The 26233-nt window shown below is 39.4% G+C and overlaps 2 protein-coding genes and 1 long non-coding RNA gene across 6 annotated transcripts; 1 reads left to right on the top strand and 2 right to left on the bottom strand.

The window, feature by feature from the left end:
- Window positions 1-1220: 1220 nt before the first annotated feature.
- LOC139766279 (uncharacterized) lies at window positions 1221-22988 on the top strand. The gene is made up of 3 exons (XR_011716827.1): window positions 1221-1625; window positions 22430-22536; window positions 22852-22988. It is a non-coding gene; the product is annotated as an uncharacterized lncRNA (long non-coding RNA).
- On the bottom strand, window positions 7292-20740 carry LOC139766277 (uncharacterized). 4 transcript variants are annotated; one of them, XM_071694713.1, is made up of 4 exons: window positions 20589-20740; window positions 17220-17602; window positions 10757-14533; window positions 7292-9172 (listed from the first exon to the last, which is right to left on the bottom strand). In XM_071694713.1, exons 2-4 carry the CDS (start codon window positions 17574-17576, stop codon window positions 8354-8356), a joined length of 4953 nt encoding a protein of 1650 aa, XP_071550814.1. In that variant the 5' UTR covers window positions 17577-17602; window positions 20589-20740; the 3' UTR covers window positions 7292-8353. The 4 variants fall into 4 exon arrangements, with proteins under 4 accessions (XP_071550814.1, XP_071550817.1, XP_071550816.1 ...); XM_071694716.1 differs by lacking the exon at window positions 20589-20740 and adding an exon at window positions 20535-20552; XM_071694715.1 differs by lacking the exon at window positions 20589-20740 and adding an exon at window positions 19846-20515.
- Window positions 21709-24973, bottom strand: LOC139766278 (uncharacterized). Its single transcript, XM_071694717.1, has 5 exons — window positions 24643-24973; window positions 23983-24268; window positions 23328-23480; window positions 22860-23119; window positions 21709-22570 (listed from the first exon to the last, which is right to left on the bottom strand). The coding sequence occupies exons 1-5, from the start codon at window positions 24720-24722 to the stop codon at window positions 22531-22533; spliced, it is 819 nt and encodes a 272-aa protein (XP_071550818.1). The 5' UTR covers window positions 24723-24973; the 3' UTR covers window positions 21709-22530.
- Window positions 24974-26233: the final 1260 nt, after the last annotated feature.

Genomic DNA, 26233 nt, shown 5'->3' with positions numbered 1-26233 from the left:
CAGTTTTACCCATATTAATATAGAGTTTACTATCTTACGCTTTATCACATACTCCCACAACTCCTGTTTCAGGAGTAGTGCTACCCCTTCCTTTGCTCTTGTCCTCTCACCAACCCCTGACTTTACTCCCAAAACATTCCCACACCACTCTTCCCCTTTATCCTTGATCTTCATTTCACTCAGAGCCAAAATATCCAGGTTTCTTTCCTCAAACATACTACCTGTCTTCTTTTTTCCCATCTTGGTTACATCCACACACATTGAGGCACCCTAATGTGAGCCTTCAAGGTGGATGAGCACTCCCCGCATGACTCCTTCTGTTTCCCCTTTTAGAAAATTAAAATACAAGGATGGGAGGGTTGCTCCCAAAACACTTGCCTATCATGATCTTTCTTCTCATGCCCAGGTGCATAGGCACCAATAATCACCCATCTCTCCATCCTCGTTCAGTTTTACCCATATTAATATAGAGTTTACTATCTTACACTTTATCACATACTCCCACAACTCCTGTTTCAGGAGTAGTGCTACCCCTTCCTTTGCTCTTGTCCTCTCACCAACCCCTGACTTTACTCCCAAAACATTCCCACACCACTCTTCCCCTTTATCCTTGATCTTCATTTCACTCAGAGCCAAAATATCCAGGTTTCTTTCCTCAAACATACTACCTGTCTCTTCTTTTTTCCCATCTTGGTTACATCCACACACATTGAGGCACCCTAATGTGAGCCTTCAAGGTGGATGAGCATTCCCCGCATGACTCCTTCTGTTTCCCCTTTTAGAAAATTAAAATACAAGGATGGGAGGGTTTCTAGCCCCCCCCCCCCCCCCCCCCCCCCCCCCCCCCCCCCCGGTCCTCTTAAGTTGTCTTTTACAACACGCAGGAAATGCGTGGGAAGTATTCTTTCTCCCATATCACCATTTATATGACAAAAAAGTCACTTAAGTATTGTTTGTCCACTTATTTCACTGTAAATAAATGTAGAATTTTGTAGATATTTCAGCATAATGCACTAAAAGAGTAGGAGATAGGACTGTGTGTCAGGTGAGTTGCCAGTGTATGTTTTATCATGATTTACTTAAACCAAAATTTTTTTACTAACTGTTAGTTTGATTTTACATAATGAAATTTGCTATAATCTGTAAGATCCAGTGATATTTCTATGAAACTGCAAAACAAAAATTTTTAGAATTACCAACTACATCAGTCAGATGGTCTTTTCAAGGTCAGGCAGGCACTAGCAATGATGCCTTCATCCTTATTATAAACATCTGCCTTATCTTGATTAACTTTTTGTCCATAAAATGAACACAGTAAAAGATAGATCATCATTGTTAAGTAATAGAGGATCATTTCCTGTACGATTAACTTTTTGTCCATAAAATGAACACAGTAAAATATAGATCATCATTGTTAAGTAATAGTCATTTCCTGTACAGTCTGCTCCAGTTTCTTCTTAGAAGACTCACAAGAATATGCTGTCATTGACATGACTGGTGGATGACTGAAAGTGGGAAAATTTTATCACACTTCCTACTCAGCAACTACCCAGGCTCAGCAGGCAGCCTTGAAAAAGAAGCACAAACCTTGATCTGTAAATCTGCATCCAGAGTTGTCCATACCTGTAAGTATCATAGCTTTCATGCTTCAGTACTTCACCACTGCAAAACATATTTATTTATTTATTTATTTTGCTTTGTTGCTGTCTCCCGCGTTAGCGAGGTAGCGCAAAGAAACAGACGAAAGAATGGCCCAACCCACCCACATACACATGTATATACATACACATCCACATGCAAATATACATACCTATACATCTCAATGTACACATATATATACACACACAGACATATACATATATACATATGTACATAATTCATACTGTCTGCCTTTATTTATTCCCATTGCCACCTCGCCACACATGGAATAACAACCACCTCCCCCCTCATGTGTGCGAGGTAGCGCTAGGAAAAGACAATAAAGGCCCCATTCGTTCACACTCAGAAATTTTTTATGAGGATTCTGAGGGAAAGTGTTAATTTTATGCTTTGCAGGTGATTCATGTATGAGGATGGAGATATTAGTCACACTTTATGAATCATCATAGTAAGCAACCAAAAAATTTAAGTAGTTTCTAGTATTGTGGATGCCTTTTTATTATTTCAACACACAGGCCATAATTTCAAGATACATGTGAATTAGCTTAAAGGCTATATGCTTTAGATCCATATCTTTATTCTCTCTCTCAATTTTGAAAGCTTCAGTGATGGACAAAATTCCATATTAAAACCTTTATATGAAATGTGAAAGGGCTGAAGAGATAGTGACATACTTTTTCCACTGTTGTGGCATTCATTTACGGGGCAAATTAAAAATGCTTAAGCAGAGTAAGAAGAGGATAAAGAGTGTAATGACAGAAAGTAAACTCACAACCTCCTACCTTCAAAGTCCCTCTCCAACGAACCTCCTCTTACCTTATATCACTTCGAATTTTTAAGTTTACACTGGAGAAATGAGAGTAAGAGAAAGAATGTGAACTAGCCCATTTGCTAAATTTTGATAAGACAGAACTAGTAAGCCTGACATTGAGGATGTAAGATGCTTCTGGACACCAATTTAACACTCCCCAGGTTGGAATGATAGCACCACTTACTTAATTATTTATGATCACCTCAGGATCAATTTCTGTGAAAGAGTTCTGAGTAGAGGCATAAGGTGTAGTGTTGTAAGTATGGAAGTGAAGAATGGATTAAGGGACAACATAGTCTTCCAGACCCTGACCTATGCAGCCAAAACATGAACATGGTATGAGTCACAGACGTCTAGAATCCAGGCTCTGGAAATTAATAATTTGAAAGGAGCATGTGGTATGATAATTTGGATTGAAGAAAGAAATGAGGGGGTGTATAAGAGATTTGATATTGTAGGGAACAAATTCTTGAGTGGTAGAGTAGGTGAAACATAATACTTTGAGGCAGTTTATGCATGTGGAAAGAATGCAAGATGGGGAAATTACTGAGAGTATGATAGTACGATTAAAGGGGTTGGTGTGAGAGAAAGACAATCTGTGACTTGGGTAAATAGAGTGAAGAGTACTGGAGGGAGAGAAATAAGGAGTCCCCAGAGGGAATGGGCAGCATATATATATCACAGAATAGATAGAGTTCTGGTGTTACCAAGGACCTGTTTTTAAAGGGTGCTGCACCCCAACACTGTGCCTTTTCCAGTAGCAGGGAAACGTAGACTCCTTTGGAGTGAAGTTCTTTGACAAGATTGTACTTCCAATTACCCTGCCAAAGGTAATTTTTAAATCACATGCAGAGCCTGGTAAGGCCTGGATGGTAGTGCTTACCAAAGATGGATTAATAGATTTCAACAGTCAGTATTGTTATACCACCATAACCAAACTCTTCCATAATTGTTTTAACCTGCATTTCATTTACCCTATGTAAGTAGGAATGGTGTTGAAAAATAATTGATAGATTTTTATACACAGTAACCATACCACTGATAGATTTTGATACACATAGTAACCATGTCCACCCTTAGTGTTAAAACCAACTGATAGTTCTTGATACACATATTAACCATAACACCCTCACCAATAAATTTTCAACCTGTTAATCATTTAGACAATGTTGCCATTCTTGTGTCACCATTCCAGTCACTGGTCTGTGACTGTCCCACTTCATACCTACAAAGTCTGCTGGCAATGATGCTTATGCTACCCAGGCCAAATTTGGGATTTGACGATGGATGGTAGCATATCCTTAGCCCCCCCCAGGAATATTAGGAGCCAAATTCCAGTGCAATGAAGTCCATTGTAACTGGGTTTCACTGTAAATAAATTAGTAACCATGTAGCAATGACACTGTAAGCTGTGCTTCTCATGATTCATTGCAATACCCATAAGTAGATTTCTTCTATGGTCTCATGGTGTCTTTTTTTTTTTTTTTTTTTATATGTATTCACCATCTCCCACACGAGTGAGGTGCTGTCAAAGACAGATGACTGAGCCTTAGAAGGAAAATCCACACTTGGCCCCCTTCTGTGTTCCTTCCTTTGGAAAACTACTTCTTTTTAAATGTATGGTAGCAGTGCACAACTGCATTGTGTGAATATTTGCATGGCATAAAAAAATAAGTTTGTTGAGTATTCCTGGGAAATTATATGAGAGGATATTGATTGAGAGGGTGAAGGCATGTACAGAGCATCAGATTGGGGAAGAGCAGTATGGTTTCAGATGTGGTAGAGGATGTGTGGATCAGATGTTTGCTTTGAAGAATGTGAGAAATACTAAGAAAAACAAATGGATTGATATGTAGCATTTATGGATCTGGAGAAGGCATATGATAGAGTTGATAGAGATGCTCTGTGGAAGGTATTAAGAGTATATGCTAGAAGCAGTGAAAAGTTTTTATCGAGGATGTAAGGCTTGTGTACGAGTAGGAAGAGAGGAAAGTGATTGGTTCCCAGTGAATGTCAGTTTGCGGCAAGGATGCGTGATGTCTCCATGGTTGTTTAATTTGTTTATGGATGGGGTTGTTAGAGGTGAATGCAAGAGTTTTGGAAATAGGGGCAAGTATGCAGTCTATTTTAGATGAGAGGGCTTGGGAAGTGAGTCAGTTGTTGTTTGCTGATGATGCAGCGCTGGTGGCTGATTCGGATGAGAAACTGCAGAAGCTGGTGACTGAGTTTGGTAAAGTGTGTGAAAGAAGAAAGCTGAGAGTAAATGTGGATAAGAGCAAGGTTATTAGGTTCAGTAGGCTTGAGGGACAAGTAAATTGGGAGGTGAGTTCGAATGGAGAAAAACTGGAGGAAGTGAAGTGTTGTAGGTATCTGGGAGTGGATTTGGCAGCGGATGGAACCATGGAAGCGGAAGTGAGTCACAGGGTGGGGGAGGGGGTGAAGCTTCTGGGAGTGTTGAAGAATGTGTGGAAGGCGAGAACGTTATCTCGGAGAGCAAAAATGGGTATGTTTGAAGGAATAGTGGTTCCAACAATGTTATACGGTTGTGAGGCATGGGCTATAGATAGGGTTGTGCAGAGGAGGGTGGATGTGTTGGAAATGAGATGTTTGAGGATAATATGTGGTGTGAGCTGGTTTGATCGAGTAAGTAATGAAAGGGTGAGAGAGATGTGTGGTAATAAAAAGAGTGCGGTTGAGAGAGCAGAAGAGGGTGTATTAAAATGGTTTGGTCACGTGGAGAGAATGAGTGAGGAAAGATTGACAAAGATGATATATGTGTCAGAGGTTGAGGGAATGATGAGAAGTGGGAGACCAAATTAGAGGTGGAAGGATGGAGTGAAAAAGATTTTGAGCAATTGGGGCCTGAACATACAGGAGGGTGAAAGGCGTGCAAGGAATAGAATGATGTGGTATACCGGGGTCAACGTGCTGTCAATGGATTGAACCAGGGCATGTGAAGCATCTGGGGTAAACCATGGAAAGTTTTGTGGGGCCTGGATGTGGAAAGGGAGCTGTGGTTTCAGTGCATTACACATGACAGCTAGAGACTGAGTGTGAACGAATGTGGCCTTTTGTCCTTTCCCAGTGCTACCTTGCGGGGGGAGGGGGGATGCTATTTCATGTGTGGCGGGGTGGCGACGGGAATGAATAAAGGCAAGTTTGAATTATGTACATGTGTATATATGTATATGTCTGTGTATGTATATATATATGTATACATTAAAATGTATAGGTATATGTGCGTGTGTGGACGTGTATGTATATGCATGTGTATGTGGGTGGGTTGGACCATTCTTTCGTCTGTTTCCTTGCACTACCTCGCTAATGTGGGAGACAGCGATAAAGTATAATAAAAAAATGTAAATTGCATGTGTGTGAAATGAATCCTTGCAAATTTACGAGATGTAAGAGAGACCAGTTATCAGTACTGAAAGAGTAATAAGAAGCTTACCCCTTTTCACAATTCAACATGTATACTCACAGACCTCCCCAAATGATAGGGATTGATTGGTGGTACTGTATTGGGTACAAGGTGAAAGTGCCATTGACCAATGACACTGGCAGGCATTTTGATTACTAATGAACACTGCACTACAGAGTTAACAATATCAAGTTTTACCATGAATGCACTGCAGTAAATCAACCAGTTTAAGCCTCCCAGTTGTGCCTGAAAGAATAATAATAGCCCAGCAGTCCTTGGGTCTCCATGAGACTTTAAAAGTCCTTGAATGTGTTTCTTTTTGGGTTTTCATCCACTTGTGTGGGTGACAATATAATCAATACAGGTAATCCCAGCTTAGCATAGTCCTGCTTAACATACATTCATTTTGAAATTTTTGTGATACTGAAAAACTGATTTATCTAAGACAATGCCTGATTTGTTTTACATAGAGTTGCTTAATGTATTCACAACTACTTTTTAGTGATGAGTGAAGGCAAAATGTTTAGAGTGCAATATAAAGCATTGAACAAACAAGTTAGAAAGATGAAAATTGTCCATGATGGATAAAATAGTTTAAAGAAGTGGTGGGTGATTGTGCCTCTTGTCATGACCACAACCACCCTAACCCATACACACACTACCTATTATATAAATGTTTTACCAAATTGTTATTGTACTACAGCTACTGTATACCTGATCTACTACAATAACAATACAAAACAGTCATGTTAGCAGATTGGTGGTGGTATAAAATTAATGTGGGGATCAAAAAATTTGATACTAGAACATAACACATACAATGGAATTTATGGTAAGACTGCTTGATCAACATTGTTCTGCTTAATGCAACAGTGTCTGGGTATGTATCTAGTTGTTATTGTACTACAGTATGTACTAGTATGTATCTAAGTTGAAAAGGGTGTATCTGTGACTGCGTTGTTCCTCGAGTCCAGTCATGCTGATTATCTGCAGTTAAAAACTGGCAACCTCAAAAATCAGTTCTTACAAAAATATACTCTTTTATACTATTCGCCATTTCCCGCATTAGCGAGGTAGTGGTAAGAACAGATGACTGAGCCTTTGAGGGAATATTCTCTCTTGATCCCCTTCTCTGTTCCTTCTTTTGGAAAATTAAAAATGAGAGGGGAGGATTTCCAGCCCCCCTCCCTCCCCTTTTAGTCACCTTCTACAACACGCAGGGAATACATGGGAAGTATTCTTTCTCCCCTATCCCCAAACAAAAATATACGTTACAAAATTCAATATGATGAACTTGGTTACTTTTTGCAGTGTTGTATGGAAGGTAGAGACTGAGGGTATCTAATAATCACAATGGTCTTACCAAATAATGCAAGAACAAAGGAGTAAAAACCTGAATATATGTTGTTTATAGGTATACTTTACAAAAATTGGTTACATATCCTTAAAGTGAAAAGGTAACAGTGAGAGGCAGTGTCTCTAAGTGTAGTTCAGTGTGGATAATACAGTTTTCAATTTCAAACAGGTACTCACAGTAACATGGTGCTTTTCATCTTTCATTTATAGGTAAAATAATTTTTTCAATTGAATCATATCACCAATTACAGAAAAATCCACACTTATGGGCTTACTAATAATCAGTCACCAGTAGTCACAGATAATCCAGTGGGAACTTTCCTTTAGTCATCACTATCAAAATGAATAATCTTACATAGGTGTTTTACTGTAAACTCTAGTAGTTGTACTGAAAATGATAAAATATTTTTTAATGGATAATCAAGAATGCACACATTCAAGAGGGTTTTGTCCAATATTTCTTATATTTTCAAAACATAAACAGCAATTACTTTTCTTGAGCTACTATGCTATGTCAAACACACCTTGGCAATAATTTGTCTTTACTAACTTAATCCATATACAGTACATTTAATATCAATATATCTCTATACATTTTAATTAATTATATTTTTACTTATGTTACAAAGTGAGACAACGATGGAATAAAATTTATGAAATACACAAAAATACAGCTGAAAATAATTCTCTATGAAACTGTCTACATACAGTATCTTATTGAATGTTATATAAACATAGCATTAACCTATCAGTTTGATCATGATATGAGCACTTAAAGCTTGAACATTTTAAATACAATCTATACTATCCATATGTGACTAATAAAAAAGAAGCTATTTACATGAAAATATCAATGATATATGGAAATGCCAAATGCAATGATGATAATGCTCCACAAGGAAGGGAGGAGAATTTTTAGGACAGTAACTGACAGACTTGTGGTAACTTCATTTACAAAGAGTTCACTTAACAATGGAACTGTGGGAAGAAATTTTTCATATCTGTTTTCACTCTCTATAACTGTACATAATGACATAGTGAGAAAAAAGAAATATTTTCAAAATACTCATTAGTCACTATATTATCTCCTACCCTCTGCAATATTCTCATTCTGTATAAACATAGTTCACAGAGTAATTACTTCTTTGATCATCTTGTCTATGGGTAGCTCTATGTCTGTTGAACTGATAACGATATGAGAAGGCTTGGTCACATTCATCACACACATACGGTTTCTCTCCTGTATGAATCCTCAAATGTTTGTTCAGGCTGGATGTCCGGGTAAAACCAGCATCACAATGCTTACACCTATATGGCTTTTCACCTGTATGACCAAGCATATGTCGTCTTAGATCACTCTGTTGATGAAATCTAGCTTCACAAATATCACAAGCAAAAACTTTATCCTCCGGAGTCAAAACAGCTCCTGAATGCATCTGCTGACGATGTCTGTTTAAAGAAGACTTATTAGTGAAAGCCATGCCACATCTTGCGCATACATGAAGTTTCTGGTGCTGAGCTTTGTGCTGGTTGAGATACTCTGGTGTGGTGAAGGCAGCACAGCACTCTGAACAACTAAATAACTCAGGATGAGCCTCCTGCATATGTGTCCATAAAGTACGCTTTTGAGCAAAAGATTTTGCACAAACAGAGCATTCAAGAGGCTTTGCCACCACAGGAAGGGACTTTTCTGTTGCAACATCTGAACTAGTACCTTCTTTATTTGATTCTACTTGTGAAAAGAGACTAATAACATCACTACCAAGAGCTGTATACTGGACAGGCTGAGCTGTGCTAGGCTCACTTATTTGTGCTGCACTGGTGTATGTAACACCTCCAGAAGTTGTAGACCCATCAACTGAGACAGCACCAGACTGGATCATCAGTGTCTCAGTCCCAGCACCACCAACTGGTAAACCTAATACCTGGAATGAAACAAAACAGTTTAGAACTGAGGGATTAATCACAGCAAATAAAAAGTGAAAAATATGTTCCTCTTACTTCCAAGTATGATATCACTTGACCACAGCAACGTAAACATACATCTGAAACATGGTTGTGTCGTGTTTTTACATTTTAATGACTTTAAATTTTCATTGATATAAATAATACCTGTACATCTATCTATTTATATCTCAGATACGTCTTTCCCCTTGGAAGTACTCATAGTAGGGTGGTCACAACAGAAAAGTCTTAAGGTTACCACATTCAAACATGCCCTGGCAAGTTCCTATCCCCCCCACTCATGTTTCCAGGCCCTTTCTCTCATTTTCCCCTCTAGTATATCACATTGTTCCAATTCACTCTATTCCTTGTTTGCCTTTCAACTTCCTGAATGTTCAGGCCCCAATCACTCAAGATCTTTTTCACTTCACTCTTCCACTTCCAATTTGGTTCACACTTCTCCTCGTTCCCTCCACCTCTGACACATATATCCTTTGTCAATCTTTCCTCACTCATTCTCTCCATGTGACCAAACCATTTTAATACATTCTCTTCTGCTTTCTCAACCACACTATGGTTTACCCCAGACATTTCACATACTCTGATTCAGTCCAATGATGGGATGTCAACCCCAGTATACCACATCGTTCCAATTTATTCTATTCCGTGCATGCCTTTCACCCTCCAGCATGTTTAGGCCCCAGTCACTCAAAATCTTTTCCACTTCATCCTTCCTCCTCTAACTTGGTCTCCTGCTTCTCCTTGTTCCCTCCACCTCTGACACACACACACACACTATATATGTATATTTTATTATACTTTGTCGCTGTCTCCCGCATTAGTGAGGTATCGCAGGGAAACAGACGAAATAATGGCCCAACCCACCCACATACACATGTATAAACATAAATGCCCACACACACACATATACATACCTATACATTTCAACGTATACATACATATACATACACATATATACGACACGTACGTATTGATACTAGCTGCCTTCATCCATTCCCATCACCGCCCTGCCACACATGAAACAGCACCCCCCCTCCTCCCGCGCATGCATGAACTAGCGCTAGGAAAAGACAATAAAGGCCACATTCGTTCATACTCAGTCTCTAGCTGTCATGTGTAATGCACCAAAACCACAGCCCCCTTTCCAAATCCATGCCCCACAAAACTTTCCATGGTATACCCCAGATGCTTCACAAGCCCTGGTTCAATCCACTGACAGCACATCGACCCCAGTATACCACATCGTTCCAAGTCACTCTGTTCCTTGCATACCTTTCACCCTCCTGTATGTTCAGGCCTCGATTGCTCAAAATCTTTTTCACTCCATCCTTCCACCTCCAATTTGGTCTCCCAGGAGATAAATGGGCAGTATTTTTACTCGTCTACCAAAAATAGAAACCATAAGCTGTAATACTTTAGGTAATAACTTCCAAGAAATTAAAAGAGGTAATTACTTTATACAATTGTTTAAGGAAAAGAATGGATAAGTACAAGTTACATTACTGAACCTGACACTCATGAGTGGAACATCTAAATTTTCTTACCTGTCCATCTGGGCTGATAGTTATCTGATCATAGCTGATGAAGGTACCCTGTCCTGGATTGATAACCACAGTCCCATTGCTTAGCACCTCTCCTGCATCTATAAATATTGCTCCTTCTTGTGTCATCAACTGACTAGCTCCAACTATTTGACCAGCAGACACTACCTGACCTGTGGTTAACATGGATTGGCCAGCAATTCGACCACTGGCCTGACCAGGCACTCCTGGCTGACCCATGGTAGTGACCACTTGTCCACTAGCTAGGCTCTGATTACCTGAGGAATCTGCCTGGCCTACTGAGGTCACCTGAGTATGCTGCTCGGCTGATCCTGTAATGACAGGTGGATCTACATGTGAAGCTGCCACAATGGGTGAGGCATTAATTGTAACAGTTCCTCCAACAGACTGAGTTTGAAGGCCTCCACCTATGACTCCTGTGGCTGTAGGATTGTGAGTCACATGTTCCATGGATAATTGAAGCAAAGAAGTTGCACCTGTGGCATCTGCACTGGCAACTAGACCTGCAGTCTCCTGCTGAGATGACACATGGGGGTTGGTTTCATCTACACTTGATAAAATTGTGGTAGGCTCATCATCCCTTGATTTTGACTCCACTGCAACATGAGTGTGGGGCTCATCTGGTCCATGAGGAACTTCACAGAAGCACCATGACTCCATCTTATTTTTGGCTTCAACCTTTACATCATCCAATTTTATGGCATATTTCTTGGGTAATTTCTGCCTAACAGGAGGTTTTATATCTTCTTCAATTTCTACAAAGTCACCTATTATGAAGTCGGAGTCTTCTGGTTTATCTTTCTTTTTCTCAGCTGCTTCACGGAGACGTTTACTCGTTCTTGTTGGTTCTGTGAGTGGAACTTTAGATTTGGATTTAGGAGTCTTAGGGATGTTATTTTCATTTGTACTTTGTTTTGCAACAGACTTCCTCTTTTTCTTTTTTGTCCCATCTCCAGGTGACTCTGGCTTACCCTGATGCACTGTTCGAATATGCCTGGCCAAAGCAATTTTATCACTGAAGGGGACAGTACAATATTCATACGTGCAAGAAATGGGTTTATCACCAGAATGAACACGCTGATGTCTTCTAAGATCATCTCTTTGTGAAAATCTAGAATTGCAGTCATCACATTTATGAGGTTTGTCTCCAGTATGTGTCATTAAATGTCGTTTCAATGCACTACGTTGTGTAAATGTTTGTTTGCAATTTTCACAAGCAAATGGACGATCATTATTATGAATTCTTTTGTGAGCAGTTAGATGACTCCCCTGAGTGAAAGCAACATCACACATATCACACTTAAATGGTTTTTCTCCAGTATGGGTACGTGAATGCACTCTTAAATTACTTTTCTGAGTGAATGATGCTCCACAAGTTACACATACATATGGACGTTCCCCAGTGTGTCCTCGCATGTGAATGGTCAAGCTGTTTTTATGAGTAAACGACTGATAACAAACACCACACTGAAAGGGTTTCTCACCAGTGTGGGTACGTTGGTGAATATATAAGTGATTGATTCTTGAAAATGTTTTTGGGCAGGAACTACATGTATACATCCTGACTTCCTGTGTATCTGCTGTCTTTGCTAAACGCCTTTTCTTAATTGGTGGGTCTGCAGGAGGATCAGGGGGATTAGCAGGGAATGCCTCACTCTGAATTTGTATATCACCTGTTGCTGGATTATTGACAGTTAAACTATACTGGAAAGTAACTTGAGGATCTACTTGCTGATGTGATTCCCGATGCTCATGATGATCATGGTGAGGTTGAATGTGCTGCTGTTGCTCATGTTGCTGATGCTGCTGCTGTTCATGATGTTGCTGCTCCTGCTGCTGTTGATGTGGTTGCTGCTCCTGTTGCTGTTGTTCATCCTGATTAACACCTGAGACAGCAAATAACCTTGGAGAGTCAATTGCTATCTTCACTTCATCCTGATGACTATGTGGTTGATGAAGTTGGTGCTGCTGATGGTGGTGATGAGAAAGAGGATCTAAGGACTCCTGAGTGTGACTTTCATCATAATGATGAATAGGCTCAGGGTAACCACTGTTAAACTGAGTTGCTTGCTGATATTCTGCTTGGCCCACCTCTTGTACTCCTACTGTTTGTTGCTGCTGCTGCTGCTGTTGTGGCTGAGGCTGCTGAAGCTCTGTGTATGTCATTTGCTGATGCTGTGGACCAGGAGCAGTGGGTACATTTGCTGAAGTTGAAGGGTGAGTACCCACTGCACCTGTATTATCTAAAATTGTTTGTGAAGCACCAGGAATATTTGGCGTTTCACAAAAACACCAAGACTGCCAGTGGTTATAGCTACCCTCCACAAAGGTTAAAATATGGGACTGATGATTCTGGCAATTGTTTGCAGGACGAGCAGTCTTTGGGGGTTGACCAGGCTGTGTTAGCAACAGTGTTGGCATCTGTCCAGGCCCCTGAGCAGGAATAGTGACAATTTCATTTACCAATGGAGGCTGTGGATGCGTTTGTACTGCAGGCGTGTGGGACTGCTGCTGATTATGTGAAAGGGGAGTAGGTGGTGCTAAAGATACAGGCTGATTGACATGCTGCTGCTGCTGCTGCTGCTGTTGGGTTTCTTGATGCTGTACCAATGAAGCTGTCTGATAACTTGCATCATATATCTGACTTAAGGTTTCATCGTCCTCTAGTTTTCCTGATCTCTTCTTGGGGGGAGGAATGTTCTGATTATTCTCACTCTCCCTTGGTTCTGCAGTACCATCTCCTCCTTCAAAGCGTTCTTCCCCATGAACAGTTACTTTGTGTCTTTTAAGGTTGCGTAACTCCATAAAAGTAGAGTCACATTTCTTACATGAATAAGGTTTTACTCCATCATGACGCAGCATGTGTCTTTTCAGAGCACTCTTATCCTTGAAAGCCCCATGGCATTTAGAACACACAAAATGTCTTTCTCCAGTGTGACTCTGTCTATGGCGTTTTAATGTACTAAACTGGGAAAATGTAGCCCCACACTGATCACAACTAAATGGTTTTGAGCCAGTGTGTGTCCTCAAGTGAGCCTTCATGTCCCTCTGAAGACTAAATCCAGCATTACACCTTTCACATCTATATGGAGTATCACCCTCATGGGTTAGTTTATGCCATTGAAGGTTATTTTTACGACTAAAAGCAGCATCACACACATCACATTTAAATGGCTTTAAACCAGAGTGTGACATCTGATGACGTTTTAGGTCAATCATTTGAGTAAAAGATGCAGGACATTTCTCACATTTATATGGCTTTTCACCTGTATGAGTAAGCTGATGACGGGAAAGATTTCTTCTTTCAACAAAAAGGGCACCACATATTTCGCATCTGAATGGTTTCTCACCTGTATGTCTTCTCTTATGTCTTTTAAGGCTACTGGTCTGTGAAAAAGATGCCTTGCAAAGTGAACACGAAAATGGTTTAACATTGGTATGGACTCTCAAATGAGTTGTCAGGTGAGAAACTTGCTTAAATCTTTGGTTACACACTTCACACTGAAAAGGTTTATCTCCTGTGTGTATTCGACGATGAATTTTGAGATGACACTGCTGTACAAAGGCCATATGACAATCAGAGCACTTATGGGGTTTATCACCTTTGTGTCTTCGCAAGTGAAGTTTATAACTATTGTAATGTGAAAACTTTGCATCACATTCATTACAGGAGAAACTCTGGCGATGGTGCTCCCTGCGATGACTCATCAGTAACCCAATACGGACAAAAACTTCATCACACTGATCGCACTCATATGCCTGGCAATGAAAAAAGCATGCATAAGATGAAGATAATACATAGTTTTAAGCTCTAGGACAAACAAAAATCAATTTGAGCTTGCATACATGCAAGAGTGCATGTATACATACAGTGTACAGATAAAAATATCTTGTAATTATGGACAAGTGTATTTATCTACCAATGCTTACCCTGAGCCAGAACTCCAAATCAATGATACGAATTTTTCCAAACTAACATTTACCTCCCCTTCTTGGTCTTCTTTACCCAAACACAGCAGTGACTACTAGGAAAAGGTCATAATAAAGGCTAGATTATCCTGTCTGTTTTACACCACCATTAGGTGGTCCTCCCATCTTTCTTCAACCATTTCCTTGACCTCATCTGACAGTGAATTAAGCTGGAAAAAACCTTACCACTGTCAACTCCTATTCCCTGATAACACTCCATTCATTCTTAAGTGGCAGTCTAGCACTACAACCATATCCAACTCACACTAGCTTGTGCAGACTGTTTCAAGAACAGCCCCATCCTAACCGCTGTGATCTTCAATACTCAGTGCACTATATATTAACCTAATGACTGCTAGTGTCCTGTGCTGTATACAATATCATATGCCTCTGGCAAATGTGCCATATACAGTTTGGCCTTTAAAAATCCCATGCACAGTAAACAGAAGAGTAGCAAATCACAAAACAATTTCTGGCAACTATGTTTTCCCATCCTTTGCAATTATTTTTCAGCTTTAAAGGTCAGTAACCACCAAAAGGTCAAGGAGGATCGTAGATCATTTTTGCACTGCCGAGGCAGCTGAGGATTTTTATTCTTTATGCATATATACTTGACTGCCACTTCCCATGTTAGTGAGAAAGTGCCAGGAACAAATGGAGAAAGGCCACATCTGCTCACATCCATTCTCTAGCTGTCATGTGTAATGCATCAAAACCACAGCAAATAATAATGTAAATGACATACATTTGTATGAATAATTTATATTAATGAATACAAATACTGGTTCATATGTCACTTGATCATGGAACATCATCTTATCTCATGATGTATTTCACAACTTAAGGGTTACAAAGGAGATCAGGAAATTGTGCTGATCTAGAGGCTAGTCTTGCCGATGAGTGTGGTTCGTAAAACACCTGAAAAGATTAAGAGAAAACACATGAACATCTAACTGAAAAGGAAAAACCACTTAACTTGGAGACAACATAGTTTCAGGGAATGGACATCTTGCATAAAAAATCCTTCAAGGCTTCAAAGACACTAAGCTCTGTCTTAAAGAGATGGATAGATGGATTGTGTTGTCTTACACTACCATAAAGCCTTTGGACTGAAGTTAAAGCTTAAGGCAGGAATAAGGGCACACCCCTTGACTAGACAGAACATCATCTCAAGTGGAAGGAAACAAAGAATGAAGGTAAGACACACATTCACTGAGCTGAAGCCACAAGTGCTGGTCAGAGTGCTCAGTCCTAGACCCACTGCCATTCTTGGTGCATGTCAATGACTTGCTAGATGAACTAGATTTATACCTAAATATGTTTGCAGATGATGCCAATGTCACAAGAGGAATAAGGAATGACAACAATTGCATTTGCTTACAAGACCAGTTGCCAGTTGGTCTGATAAATGTACAATGTTCTTTCTCTACACTTCCAGACTGCCACTTCATTTTAAGAATTTTGCTTCTGGGCACTGTATTTCTCCCATCTATGCTTCAAGATGGATGGCTCTTACTTTTTATAGGGAAAACAAAGCCTGAATTCTCACCCATATTCAAGAAAAAGTGGGTACAAATTTTTAGGTACAGTGGACACTCGGAATATATGATCAGGGGGATGCTTCCTGCAACACCTTATCAGTGCCTCACCTCATTCAGATCAAGAACCTATGGAACCAAAATATGGACCTGGAATACTTTACAACCCTTGCCAAAGCCATACCCAGATGTCTTTAGATGGTACTGAAAGACAAAAGATGTGACAAGTAGTAACATGTAAGTGTGACATTGCCTTTGAAAATGTATGGGTAAGCAGACAAGGTATTATCGCAGACACTGTACAAGATACAGGGCCTCACAAGTGTAAAACTTTCTCCCCATATAGTACAAATAGGTAATCATATATATATGCCAGTACAATTAGCAATGTGTATAATCAGGATGGAATCAGTGTTTTCCATTGAGATGAAAGAGAAAGAAAAAGGATGTAAATGATATTTCATATGCTGTGTCAGGAGTTAAAGACACTGATAAGGATTATACTGAGGACTGTATTCATACATATACATACACAGATATATACATATATACACATGCACATATTCATACTTGCTGCCTTCATCCATTCCTGTGGCCACCCCATCACACATGAAATAGCAAACAGCATCCCCCATCAGCGAGGCAGTGCCAGGAAAAGGCAAAAAAGGCCACATTTGTTCACACTCAGTCTCTGGCTCTCATGTGTAATGCACAGAAACCACAGCTCCCTTTCCACATCCAGGCCACACAGACCTTTCCATGGTTTACCCAGACGCTCCACATGCCCTTGTTTAATCCACTGACAGTAACTCAACCCCGGTATACCACATCGTTCAGTTCACTCTATTCCTAGCACACCTTTCACCCTCCTGTATGTTCAGCCCCTGATTGCTCAAAATCTTTTTCAACTCCATCCTTCCACCTCCATTTTTTTGTACCTGTTCTTCATAATGTGTTCTCTCATGTGCTCGCAGTTGACTAGCTCTCACAAATTCCGATGGGCACTCTGGGCACTTGTAGTCCTTTTCCCTGGCATATGGGCGACCTCTGGAGGTCAGCATTTTTGCCTCAGATATAAGATTTTCTTTTGTATCTTCATGGTGATTTGTCTCTTGATTGTTGTCCTCCTCCTCATCCATGGCTTGGGCATTGCCATCCTCATCAAGAGCACTACTGGCCTCATCCACTAGCTCCCCTTCAACAGTATATTCATGAGAGTCCTCCTCTGGAACCATTGCCTTCAAGTCCTCTACCTTTACGGTGGTGGACAAGTTAAGAGGAGGAGCAGATTCCATCGTTGGTCATGCCATGCAACATGAGTCTGAAAAACATAAAATCAGGAAGTATTGCACAGTATAGCAGGCATGACTTTGTTGACTTCTGAACTTCTTCAATGAGAAATCAAATCACTTTAAAACAACTATATTTTGAAAGTAAAGCAACTTTTCCACATGTCTACATTATCAACTCTGTCATACTAGTACATATCAACCTATAAGATCTATCAGGCAACCTATCAGATAATTTGCACTTGATTTTTTAAGACTTTGATTTCTTTAGCTGTAAGTCCTCTTCATCAAAGTCAACAGTGAATAAAGTGTCATCAATAGCATCTGCTTTGCAGATGCTGCTCCCTAAACAAGCATCCATTAATCTTCAAACAACCATTTCGTTGTTACCCCATTTACTGCTACCAGTAATTATACATCACATTCTTTTTATATCCTGTTCACATGGCTAGTGTGTATGTAATAGAAATTCTTGAATCACCTGCCTCAGCCGAGGCAAAACATTCAGCCACAAATGCTTGCCATGGCATCACAAACATTGCGGCTAGATGCCACAGCCCAATTTTTTTCCATACACTGATCAATCTATATGAAAATGTCATGGAGGCCTGTTTGACATCTGCCTTCTGTTGTATTGTAATACTATAATTCATGAAACTATGAAACTCTTACAAAATGATAGATATTAATGAAATATCTGATCAGTCATGTATAAGAAAACAAAAAATAGCATTAATTTTTTTGAAGAAAAAGTCTAAAAATACCTCATTTCACTATGAATGCTTAAAAGAACTCCTAGTGTACCTCATACATCTAGCAGTGGACTGGAATAACTACATGGAAGCATATCACAATAAGCAATTTTTCACCAGAGTTGTTGATCACCTTATATAAAAATTATAGTATACAGAAGTCAACCCTAATGAAATTACTTATATATTTTTGGAATATATGAGAATCTGCACACAGAGTGTAGAGTGAATATCAGGACCACCAAAGTAAAAGACATGTATCAATCCCTGTTTTACCGAAAGATCTTGTCAATATTTTCTTTAACATGACCCTGACTTGTGCTCTACTATATGACAACCCACTGACTTCTCTATGAATATCTCTAAAATTCATAAGTTTCTGCCTTTTATACACAGAGCAAAAGATAAATTTTTCAGAATCAATACATTTAAACACGCATTTTAAAGTCATGTCATTCCTTCGGTTCATATCATACTATACATTGTTACTTGTTCTACATGTTTTACATAATGCCTGTCTCTTATTCTCTGATGTTTTTGTTATATCATACATCAGGGTTGGAACAAGTACTCCTCCATGAAAGCTTCCTGCACACAATATAATTTTCTCATTTACCAAAGCTTTCAATGAACTCTGAATTTTTCTCCCTTGCATAATTTTACTTTCAACATAAGTTTTGCTATTACTAGCCTTACTAAATGTTATTCCTATTCATGCAAAACTATTCACAACTTTCAGTTCTTCACCTTGCAAATTGATCTTCCACCATGGTCTCCCATCCCTCACATAATCTAATCTTTTACATCTGTTTCTATTAATTCTGTACTGATATAGTTTCATCATGCAGTCAACATTATAGCATAACAGTGAAGCATTACTAACTTTCATCCAGATGTCAAAATCTGAAAAATTCCAGTGAATCTATTTTGGTTAAAATCTACTTTCTACAATTTGATTATCACCCTTATATCAGTAAAGCACAAAGAAATGTTGATAAGCCTAATCCTCCAATATGTATCAATTATGATGAAAAAAGAAAGTGGAGACCATAAAAACCTAACCCAATCTAGTTTTGAAAAATGTGGCCTTAGGTAAAGTACCAAGCATTGCCCCCCCCCCCCCCCTCCCATACACTTTCACTAACTCCAGCAAATAATACACTACATGATTCTGGTAGAAATTACAAATAATACACTACATGATTCTGGTAGAAATTACAAACAATACACTACATGATCTGGTAGAAATTACAAATAATACACTACATGATTCTGGTAGAAATTATAAATAATACACTACATGATTCTGGTAGAAATTACAAACAATACACTACATGATCTGGTAGAAATTACTAATATGAGCCAAGGTCTAGTTCCTTATACTGTACTGACAAGATGAAAACTTTACTGGGCATGGGCCTCGCTTCGCCTGAAGTTTATATTCAATATGCATGATCACTTTAAACAGTATATAACTTACCAACAGGTATTTAATGTGTACAAACCGAACAATAAGGCAATACCTGTACAATTAAATTATAGCCTGAGACTATCTTCAGAGGGGGAATCATAGCCATTCTACAGTTGCTCCCTTACCACAGCTACATGAATTTGACCTTTCATTGCTATTCGCCTTCGATCTATAGTATCCTACTTACTTCTGACGTATAGTGCTATGCAGTAATGAGCTAAATTAACATACTGCCAGTTAAAGGTTAATTGAAGGCGATCGTAAACAAGGAAACTATGCAAAAATCGACCGTCTCCCAAGTGGAAAGTTCCTCCAAGGCGAACATGCCCAACCCGCAGTCTGAAAGTTATTTCTGAGGATAATTATCTTCGACCATAACATCTTACAATCCCCAAACGTAAGCAAGTCAGTTAAACACTTATCGTGGTCAACGTCGACTGCCATGGTGTCAAATGAAGGGTCCCGATTCCCTGACAGCTTTCTTCTCTACACCATTACAAGTCACTTTCATCATATTGTTCAACCCCCTTATATTCAGGGTATTTCGTGGTTTGTTGCACACTTAAAGTAATGATGGACTTTATGGCCTCCTTAATCCCAATAATAAATAAAGCGATATAAGCGACAACCAAATAATGGAGCCATTGTTATTAGTGCACCAGATTCCAACATATATTGCTCGTTTTTTCATCATTCTTATTATATAGCTTTCCATTTGCTCTGATTATAGGTGATCGAGACCTCATCATCATCGATACCCGGGTCATATCTAAAGTGAAGCTGTACAAAACTTACAACAAAATGAGGACGCCAGATTTTCTGCCGATGTAAACAATCTACCAAGCACTCTCAATACCAACAACTGAATACTTATTTTAGGACTAATACACAAAGTATGGAGGTATGATATACCTCAATATTAAGATAATATTATTGATAAATGTAACAATCATTCTAACACCTGATTTTCTGCGTAAACCAGTATATTTCACGAGAAAAATATAAGTTTAAGAAGCTCATTTGATTGCAGGGTTTATATGCCAGACGTAGGGTGTGTCTCAAGTATAGATCTTCAGACACGTATTATAGTCAAAAATATCAATATAGCAAAGCTAACCCAAATTCGTAATCGACTTCATTCACGTTTTACAAAACAAATGTGATAAGACGAAAGTACAATTATCTATGTAGTTTATTTTTACACCTGGCAGCGCCAACCTGATCCCCCATTATTTCACAATTAAATAGATATCATTGAATATCATAAGATTATTAAATATTTCATAAGATGCTAGGAAATCTAACCTCTAATGACTGATGAAAATACTTCTGATCTTTTGTAAGACAAATATATTCATAAAACTTTTACGGCGGTAAAGTTAAACGTCATTTGTATGTAACTAATACTATCTGTTTCTATCATATTTATGTATATGTATATATATATATATATATATATATATATATATATATATATATATATATATATATATATATATATATATATGTGTGTGTGTGTGTGTGTGTGTGTGTTACCGTGCTCCACCTATTTGAATTACATTGCGGGCGAAAAGTCACTTTTACCAAGGCTGTCCATCGTTGTTCGACAAAAACCCAGAATAGAGTTTCGCCAGAGAACTCATTAGTTCAAAGGAATCTATCATGTCCTTGCTACTGAGTGCACCGTAGCCATAGTCTTACATGAGACCCTGGTACAGGGGTCTTGGAAGTTATTCATTGGAGATTTTGAAGTTTTCATGTTAATCTGTCATTGCAGTTAGTATTTCCATGCATGGTTTTGATATTGTGAAGACAGAAAGTGTTAAATCATAAATGGGGATGATGCTGAAGCAATGAGAACAGCAAGAGAAATAAGAATGTCTTATTTAAGTGTGGATGCAGTTAGAGGGCTGTGTTTTATCAATTTTTATTTGCAGACCTGTAATTAGTGGGGCTCTTAAAGCACGATATCTTTCAGCTTTTGATATAAATGAGATGAATGAATGTGAAAGATACATGTCTATTTCTGCAAGGAAGCTCAAGTACATTTATGAAATCAAATGATTATGGCATGGTCTTCATCTTACTTTAAACCCTAAAAGCTTAAGCCTGGTCAAGAGAAAATGATTTTTAAACAGTAGTCCGTTACATGAATGTAAAATATGCAATTCACTATTATGAATGAGTGTAAATTACGCAAATCACTATTATGAATTGATAGCAATGATCCCTTATCTTATCCCTATGATATCTCCTTTTTTTCTTCTGACATTCTAATAAATATGGTTCAGTATGTTAGGCAGCGTAGTAACGAACTGTAGAGGAGCTTGGAGATGAGCTTTATAGTCCCATGGCCATGCTAGGTCCTGCTGTAGAGGAAGTGGACGTCGTTGCTAAGATACGTTGTGTCTAGGGCGCTAATATATATATATATATATATATATATATATATATATATATATATATATATATATAACCTGGAACGTAACTAGGCTCATAAGAAGAAACTTCCACATTTGGTCATGTAACTTAAGCACACGCTTTTGATAGTTTTTAAGCACTGCTTCCGCCCATTACTTCATTCCTGATAACCAGAGCTGCATGTAAGCGATTCTCCATTGAATGCTCTTTTTCAGTTTTCCTGTGGACTGATTGCACTGATGGATATTGTCCCTGGTGATGTGGTGTCAGAATCTTTGGTAGCGGACCTTGGGAGGTAACAGTACATTCGCTACCGTCAGAGGTGAGGAAGGGTCATGAAACCATGCATGTGTTTCCTGAGGACAACAATAAACCTGATATTAGTCATTTGTGATTACTCTTTGTGTGTTACGTATCTTAGACATTACTTTATTATCGGTTATATATATGATACAAATGGAATTATAATTTTGAAAGCCCATGTATGAACGTTAACTGATTTCAACTTATATCATCAGTATTATTTAAAATGCTTCATATGTTATTATTAAGATCTCCCAGATGTTATGATGTCATTAATAACCATCATTTAACTCATAATAGTGCTGATTTTGATGGCGATTTTCTTTTTAATTAGTACCTCACCCTACAACTCTGGCGACAGCCCTAGCCAGCTGGTGACCGTGGTGGTCCTCCTGCCACAGCCTGTGGATCGACGCCACCACCTGAGGACCACCAAACTGATCCATCTGTAGTCTTCCTTCACCCGGTGCCACTCGCAACCCTGCCTTTTGTGACGATCCCACCATCGTATCTTCCTGATGGTTCCTACTGGAGTTCCTCGTCACCAGGTCGTCCAGAGCCTCCTGCCAGGCCCCCAGCGCCGACAGAACGCCGAGGGATACCTGTGGTAAGTCGCCTACATGAGAATAAAATGTCACTCGCTGTATGATCACACGGCTCACTCAAACTTCAGACTGCATATATTGACTCGGGTCAAGAAGCGCGCTGTTTCTGACCTCATCATTAAACTCCTCCCACCCTCTACTCTCTCTCTCTCTCTCTCTCTCTCTCTCTCTCTCTCTCTCTCTCTCTCTCTCTCTCTCTCTCTACCTGGTTATAAATCCAGTTGTCCCTCGTGTCTTGCCCTTCCATTTCCGCCTGTGGCTCCCGCACGTCGCTGGTCAAGTTGCCATGGAAGCGTTGATCAGTGTTGTGCGTCCTAGAATTGCAGATCTCTTCCAGCAGCCGCCAGGGTCGCAGGCTCTGGAAATGTCCCGTACCCATGAGGAATCGAGGTTGCAACACGGGAGAACCCAAGTTATCTCCAGGAAAGTAACCTGCTTGGCCACTCTACGACAAGTGACCTGGTTCTCTCCTGTTCCATACAACTAATGGTGAGTTAGTGCGTTAATAAACATTGAAATAAACTTTTTAAATACTTAACTGATGATCTTCCTTAATGTTATATATTGTTAAACATACAAATTAAAAAAGAATCTCATTGTCATTACAGGCAAAGATTTCGGAGGGTTTGTGGCTAAAAATGTAGGTTTAGAAGGACAATATAAATATGTCTTTAGAGAAACTTGGAACGAACTTCAGATCTTGTTTAAAACTCGAATTATGAAGTATGAGAATTATGGCTAATCAGAATTATGAGTTATGAGAATTATAGGTTATTGAATGTTGACAAAAACTCAGAACATTAGAGTGTGTGTGTGTGTGTGTGTGTGTGTGTGTGTGTGTGTTAGATCACACTCCACACCTGTCGTCCTCGTCGACCCGGCCTGGTGAACTCGATGTTGTTGACGTTGTTGTCGTTGTTGTTGTTGCTGGCGATGTTGGCGTTCACTAGGTTGTTGTTATTGTTGTTATTGTTATTGTTGTTATTGTTGTTGGCGATGTTGTTGGCGATGTTGGCCGCCATTTGGCCCACTGCGAGCGCGAAGTTAAGGAAGGTGAAGGTAGACACCTCCCCAGCAGGTGTACAGGTGGAGGTGCCAGGGGAGTCAGGCTGGGGCCGATAAACCTGCCACGCCCTAGGGGTCTCTCTAAGGGCATCGGGTGAATAAGAATACTGATAATAATGATTGTCTCTCTCTCTCTCTCTCTCTCTCTCTCTCTCTCTCTCTCTCTCTCTCTCTCTCTCTCTCTCTCTCGGGAGATAAAGCGTCCTTATCATTCAACGCAGTAACTCTAAGTAATACAAGAATATTTCATGTCTTCTGTCGTGTCCATGATTTTCAGTCAACATACGAAATGGCTATTCACTGGAGTCCCTCGTACTCATCTTTATAAGACGATTACTCATCACTACAACAGTACTCACCTGAGTACCACCCCCGCACCACACTGAATGTGACTCACCACAATAACATACTCTTCATTCAACAACAGCACTCACCATTACAGCTAGAGTACTCACCTAAGTGAACCGTGTGACTCACTACAACAACCTACAACACACAACAAATGTCCTATACACAATAATTTTCTAACTTTCATTTTGGTACAAGTGTTCACGTCAACAATGCGCTTTTAGTATGGAATGAACCAAAACGTTATCTTCTTTAAATCTATTTCTTCCAGTTTATATTTTCTATCTCGGTGATAATTATAAATATATGGCTTCACCGGATGCAGGAATATATATTGACGGTAGGGAGAGGGAAGACTGCGGTTGCGGGAATGTTTTGACCGCAGTTAGAAGGAGGGACTGCGGCTGTAGGAGTGTGGAATACGCCCTTCGTGAGGCCGCAGGTGGTCTATTGTTCCCGAGTTCTGTTTACGTAACGGTGACCCCCAAGAACGGTTAGTCAGGTGGTGGAGCCGTACAGCCTCATTACCCATGGCATTATCTCATTACTCATGGTCTTACCTTACTACCCACGGCCTTACCTCACTATCCATAGCTTCACCTCACCCAAGCCTGTATATATATATATATATATATATATATATATATATATATATATATATATATATATATATATATATATATATATATATATGTAGTCTTAGCACCTCACAACCCCATATGTCACCCCCTTAGCCTACGTTTTCCGTCACACCAACCATGTCCCCATCACTTTTTTTCCTGGGGGGTTAAATATGTCATCGCACCATCAACATTATCGGAAGAGATAAGACTTTGCTATTTTTAAAAACCATCATCACTGCTTTGCGCAGATCACCACCACGACACCCATGTACTCACGTCATCACTACCCTTACCCTCGTCTTGAGTAATAATGATTAATGATGATAAGCTAACTTGTTTTCTAAAAGAATAGCAAAAAACACAGAGTATAAGTAAATAACCCTTAAAAGAACATTATCGTTAGGGCACCGTGAAGATGAGTTTATTCCTACAGACAATGAACAAAAATCGTAATGTATTGCTTTATTCAAGCGCTATCAATGTCGCATAATAAATATCAAGGTTAACGAGAATGTATTAAAAATCCTACAGTTATACCAAAAATCTGAAATTTTTTTTCATACTATTCGCCATTTCCCGCGAACAGAGGACTGGGCCTTTGAGGGAATATCCTCACCTGGCCCCCTTCTCTGTTCCTCCTTTTGGAAAATAAAAAAAAAGGGAGGGGAGGGGATCGGGTACGGTTTCGTCGTCCAAAATAATCTATGTTGCGATTTACATCTCAAAAATGTGGTTGTGAATGTTCATTCCTATATTTCCATTCGGCACAATAGCTTTTAAAACGAACGACATATCTGAAGTATTTTTGCACTAGACGTAAGCATAATTATTGTCATTCCAAATCTTGATTTGATTCATGTGACAGCATTCCAGTTGCTGCCTAAAACTAAGCAACTTGATGGGAAATTGCAATCTCTTAAACGTGGCCTCTGTCGCCACAGTTAGTTAACTCAGTGACGGTCGGTCTTCCCTATCTAAGGATCTCCGGTAGCCTGTATCACCACGGCGTGAGCATGATTGATATGGCCTTGTTCAAGTGTGTGTGTGTGGTACGTGATGCTGACCATGTAGAGCC

The sequence above is a fragment of the Panulirus ornatus genome, chromosome 57 (assembly GCF_036320965.1).
Source record: "Panulirus ornatus isolate Po-2019 chromosome 57, ASM3632096v1, whole genome shotgun sequence".
Taxonomy (NCBI): domain Eukaryota; kingdom Metazoa; phylum Arthropoda; class Malacostraca; order Decapoda; family Palinuridae; genus Panulirus; species Panulirus ornatus.
The sequence above is the reverse complement of the archived record's forward strand: the minus strand, read 5'-3'. Positions and strand labels throughout refer to the sequence as shown.

Excerpts from the sequence above, each read along its gene's own strand:
- LOC139766277 (XM_071694713.1), bottom strand. The coding sequence starts at position 17,576 with ATGGAATCTGCTCCTCCTCTTAACTTGTCCACCACCGTAAAGGTAGAG. Across the intron at positions 14,534-17,219 it reads GAACACATTATGAAGAACAG|GCATATGAGTGCGATCAGTG; the intron begins GTACAAAAAAAT and ends TTTCATTGCCAG. Across the intron at positions 9,173-10,756 it reads CTATCAGCCCAGATGGACAG|GTATTAGGTTTACCAGTTGG; the intron begins GTAAGAAAATTT and ends GTTTCATTCCAG.
- LOC139766278 (XM_071694717.1), bottom strand. The coding sequence starts at position 24,722 with ATGAAAGTTAGAAAATTATTGTGTATAGGACATTTGTTGTGTGTTGTA. Across the intron at positions 23,120-23,327 it reads ACAACTGGATTTATAACCAG|GTATCCCTCGGCGTTCTGTC; the intron begins GTAGAGAGAGAG and ends GACTTACCACAG. Across the intron at positions 22,571-22,859 it reads GCTGTCGCCAGAGTTGTAGG|GAAACACATGCATGGTTTCA; the intron begins GTGAGGTACTAA and ends TGTTGTCCTCAG.